Source organism: Nothoprocta perdicaria, unplaced genomic scaffold, assembly GCF_003342845.1.
Source record: "Nothoprocta perdicaria isolate Ctin4 unplaced genomic scaffold, notPer1 scaffold_357, whole genome shotgun sequence".
NCBI classification, from domain to species: Eukaryota; Metazoa; Chordata; class Aves; order Tinamiformes; family Tinamidae; genus Nothoprocta; species Nothoprocta perdicaria.
Window position 1 is genome coordinate 483219 of NW_020455596.1, and position 3086 is coordinate 486304.

Genomic DNA, 3086 nt, shown 5'->3' on the forward strand with positions numbered 1-3086 from the left:
GCTGCCCGCGGTGCGGAGCGGGGCGCGGGGCGCTGCGAGCGGCGGGACGGGGCCTGGGGCTGCCCGGGGGACCTCGCGGCTGGAGGGACTGGGGCTGACCTGGGGGGCGCGGGGGGCTCTGGGGACCTGTGTGTCTGGGGTTGGCGGTAAGGGGGCTGGGGCAGCTCCCTGTGGGGCTGGCGTTGGAGCTGGGGGGACTGGGGGTCTTTGGGGGTCCCTGTGGGGCCGGGTGGCACTGAGGGGGCCTGGGGGTCCCTATAGGCTCGGCGTCAGAGATGGGGGGACTGGAGGTCCTTGGGGGTCCCTGTGGGGCCGGGTGGCACTGAGGAGGCCTGGGGGTCCCTATAGGGCTGGCGTTGGAGCTGGGGGGACTGGGGGTTCCTTGGGGGTCCCTGTGGGGCTGGGTGGCACTGAGGGGGCCTGGGGGGTCCCTATAGGGCTGGCGTTGGAGCTGGGGGGTTGTGGGTCCCTGTGGGGCAGGGGTTGTCACTGAGGGGGCTGGGGGGATCTTGGGGTCCCCGGTGGCCTGAGGCTCCCGGGGAGGGACTGGTGCTTAGGGGGCGGCCTGTGGGAGGTGGGAGCCGTTGGTGGGGCTGGGAGGGAGACGGGGGGCCCCTGTGGTATCCCGGGGGGCACAACGTGACCGTGGGGGGGTTTGTGGGGGTGTCTGGAGGACTGCGGGGCCGGGAGGTGTGGAGGGGCGAGATGCTGGTGGCTGTTGTGGGGCACCCCTGTGCGGGGGGTCGCAGCGCGGCCGGGGGCGTCGGGGCGCTGAGCTGAGCGCGGCCCCCCCGCAGGTGCCGGTGACCTTCGAGGACGTCGCGGTGCACTTCAGCGCGCAGGAGTGGGCCCGCCTGGACGAGGGGCAGAAGGAGCTCTACGGGAGCGTCATGCAGGGCAACTACGAGACGCTGGTTTCCCTGTGTAGGACTCGCTTTGCACTCCTTAGGCAGCAGCCCGCGCAGCTCCCTCGGGGTCATTTTCCTGCCCCTTTGCGTTCCCGTGGGATTTGCAGCCCTCCAACGCTCTCCTCGGCTCCTAGTCGCCGCTGGAGGCGGGCGGAGGCTGCCGGACGCACGCAGCGGGCTGTGTCTCTCCTCGGGGAGAACAGGTAGCCGAGTGCCGGCGCTGCCCTGGCTCGTGTCCGCTGCATCCCCGCGGGCGTTCCCGGCGCGCTCGGCCGCGCGGCCCCACGTGCAGGAACCACCGCGTGCCCGCGCCGCGAATCCTGCCAGAAAGAGCCGTGTTGGGAAGGGAAAACACCCCTTGTGCTGCGCTTGTAGCTTGTCACCAACCTGCCCGCTCCTGGGAAGCGGCTGCAAATCAGCGCTGCCGTGCGGGGTGTTTTCCAGCATTATCCCAAATGTAGTCCAAGGAACAACCCAAGGTGTGAGTGTACCCCAGAGCAGGTCAGGGAACCGGTGTCTCCTCCTGTCACGTATGGGGAGAGTCGGGGTCTTTCCCCTGGTCCTTCGGTGCGTGAGGATCCCGACTTTGCCGGTGCATGGAGGTACTCGGAGCAAAGCAAACGGGAGAGCTTTGGGGGGGCAAACCTTGGTTCAGGCTCCCGCAGCTCTCCTTGCTCCAGGAGCTTTCCCGCCTGCAGGGTGATGTGCAGGGGGAGAAGACAGGGAGATCTTCCCGGGTGGATCTTGTGGTAGTCGTTACTGGTCTTTGGGAGCTGTATACGAGGGCGCTCTCGGATTCTGGCGCCTGTGTCCCGCGCTCCGTGCGTGCTGCCGTGGGCACCGGCGTGTCGGAGGGGGCTGGCAGGGGCCGTGTGGCCGCCCGCGCGGTGCTGCCGCATCTCGTGCCTGCTGTCTCGCCCCCAACAGACTGCGCCCTGTGCAAGCCCGAGCTCCTGGCTTGCCTGGAGAGAGGGGAAGAGCCGTGCGCGCCGGCGCCAGCCGAGCTGCGGCGAGCGGAGACGCCGGCGGAGCCTCCGGCCGGTGAGCGATGCCGCGTCCCGGGATCTGCATCCCCCTGAGCTGGGGTCGCCGTCCTTGCCTGCGGGGCTTGCGGGGTCTCCTGTGTTAATGGGGGCACCCTGGGGCACGGCAAGAGCCCCCTGGCCCTGCCTCGCCACGGTAGCTCCCCGGAGCGGGGGATTCCTGCGAGGGGATCGCGGGGAGCTGGAGGCAAGCGGGGGCCCGGCCCCCCGGCTGCTGCCCCGGCCCCGCCGCGGCTGCGTCCGGCCCAGTGCCGTGATCACCCCTTCTGCTTCCAGCGCTCCGGCCTCGTGACACCGCTCCTGGCGCCGTGGGTCTCCATCAGCCACCGCCGTCCTCTCCCCAGCCTTCTCCCACGTGCTCTGCTGCACTGGCGAGTCCAGAGCGGTGGCTGTGTCCGTCTCCTGCGGCAGGTACGGGCCCTTCGCCCTCCTTGGCAGGACGGGCCCTGGGGAGCCGCAGCCGCGGCCTTCCCTGCAGCAACACGAGCTGCAAGGGGAGCCCTGCGGCTCGGAGACGCGCGTGGGCGAGAGGGAGGGACGCAGGCGGAGGGGAGAGCCCCGTGGGCTCTGGGTTCTGTCCCCAAACTGAGTGGAAGTGACGTGGCGTTCTGCAGCCTTGCCAGCAGATGCAGTGGTGGGGATCGCAGCAGAGACGCAGCGAGCGGAGGGCGCTGCAGAGAAGCTGCCCACGCCTGAAGTGCCTTTGGAAAAGCTGGAAGAGGAGGATGACAGGAATTCAGGGAATGATGGCTGGGATGCAGTGAGCGATGCTCCTGAAGATGCAGGTAAGGAGCAGGCACCAGGTCTTGGCAACGCAACGGCACGTGTGGACCCAGCCCACGCGGTTACGGCCACAGGGACCTTCGTGGAGAGCTCGTGCGCGAGCAGAACCGCGGCCTGCCAGCGCGGCAACAGCCGGAACAAGTTCTACGTGTGCCCCGTGTGCAGCAAGAGCTTCCTGCTGCGGATCAACCTGCTGCTGCACCAGCGGAGCCACTGGGTGCCCTACATGTGCACGCACTGCGGCGGCAGCTTCACGTCCAAGAAGCAGATCCAGCACCACCTGCACGTGCGGACGGCCAGGGGGTCCTGCCAGGCCGCCGAGGCGGAGCGGAGCTCCGGCCGGGCGCCGCTG

General features: G+C 69.6%; 1 protein-coding gene and 2 long non-coding RNA genes across 3 annotated transcripts in view; all 3 read left to right on the top strand.

Annotated features, from left to right (window-relative positions):
• Positions 1-3086, top strand: part of LOC112951560 (zinc finger protein 250-like) — a 9539-nt gene that overhangs the window by 1239 nt on the left and 5214 nt on the right. Inside the window, exons 2-6 of the mRNA XM_026044268.1 lie at positions 750-1111; positions 1836-1949; positions 2363-2475; positions 2566-2736; positions 2809-3020. Coding sequence (XP_025900053.1) covers positions 750-1111; positions 1836-1949; positions 2363-2475; positions 2566-2736; positions 2809-3020 — 972 coding nt within the window. The remainder of the gene's footprint in view (positions 1-749; positions 1112-1835; positions 1950-2362; positions 2476-2565; positions 2737-2808; positions 3021-3086) is intronic.
• On the top strand, positions 2276-2627 carry LOC112951568. Its single transcript, XR_003250243.1, has 2 exons — positions 2276-2362; positions 2566-2627. It is a non-coding gene; the product is annotated as an uncharacterized LOC112951568 (long non-coding RNA).
• On the top strand, positions 2639-2945 carry LOC112951567. The gene is made up of 2 exons (XR_003250242.1): positions 2639-2736; positions 2900-2945. It is a non-coding gene; the product is annotated as an uncharacterized LOC112951567 (long non-coding RNA).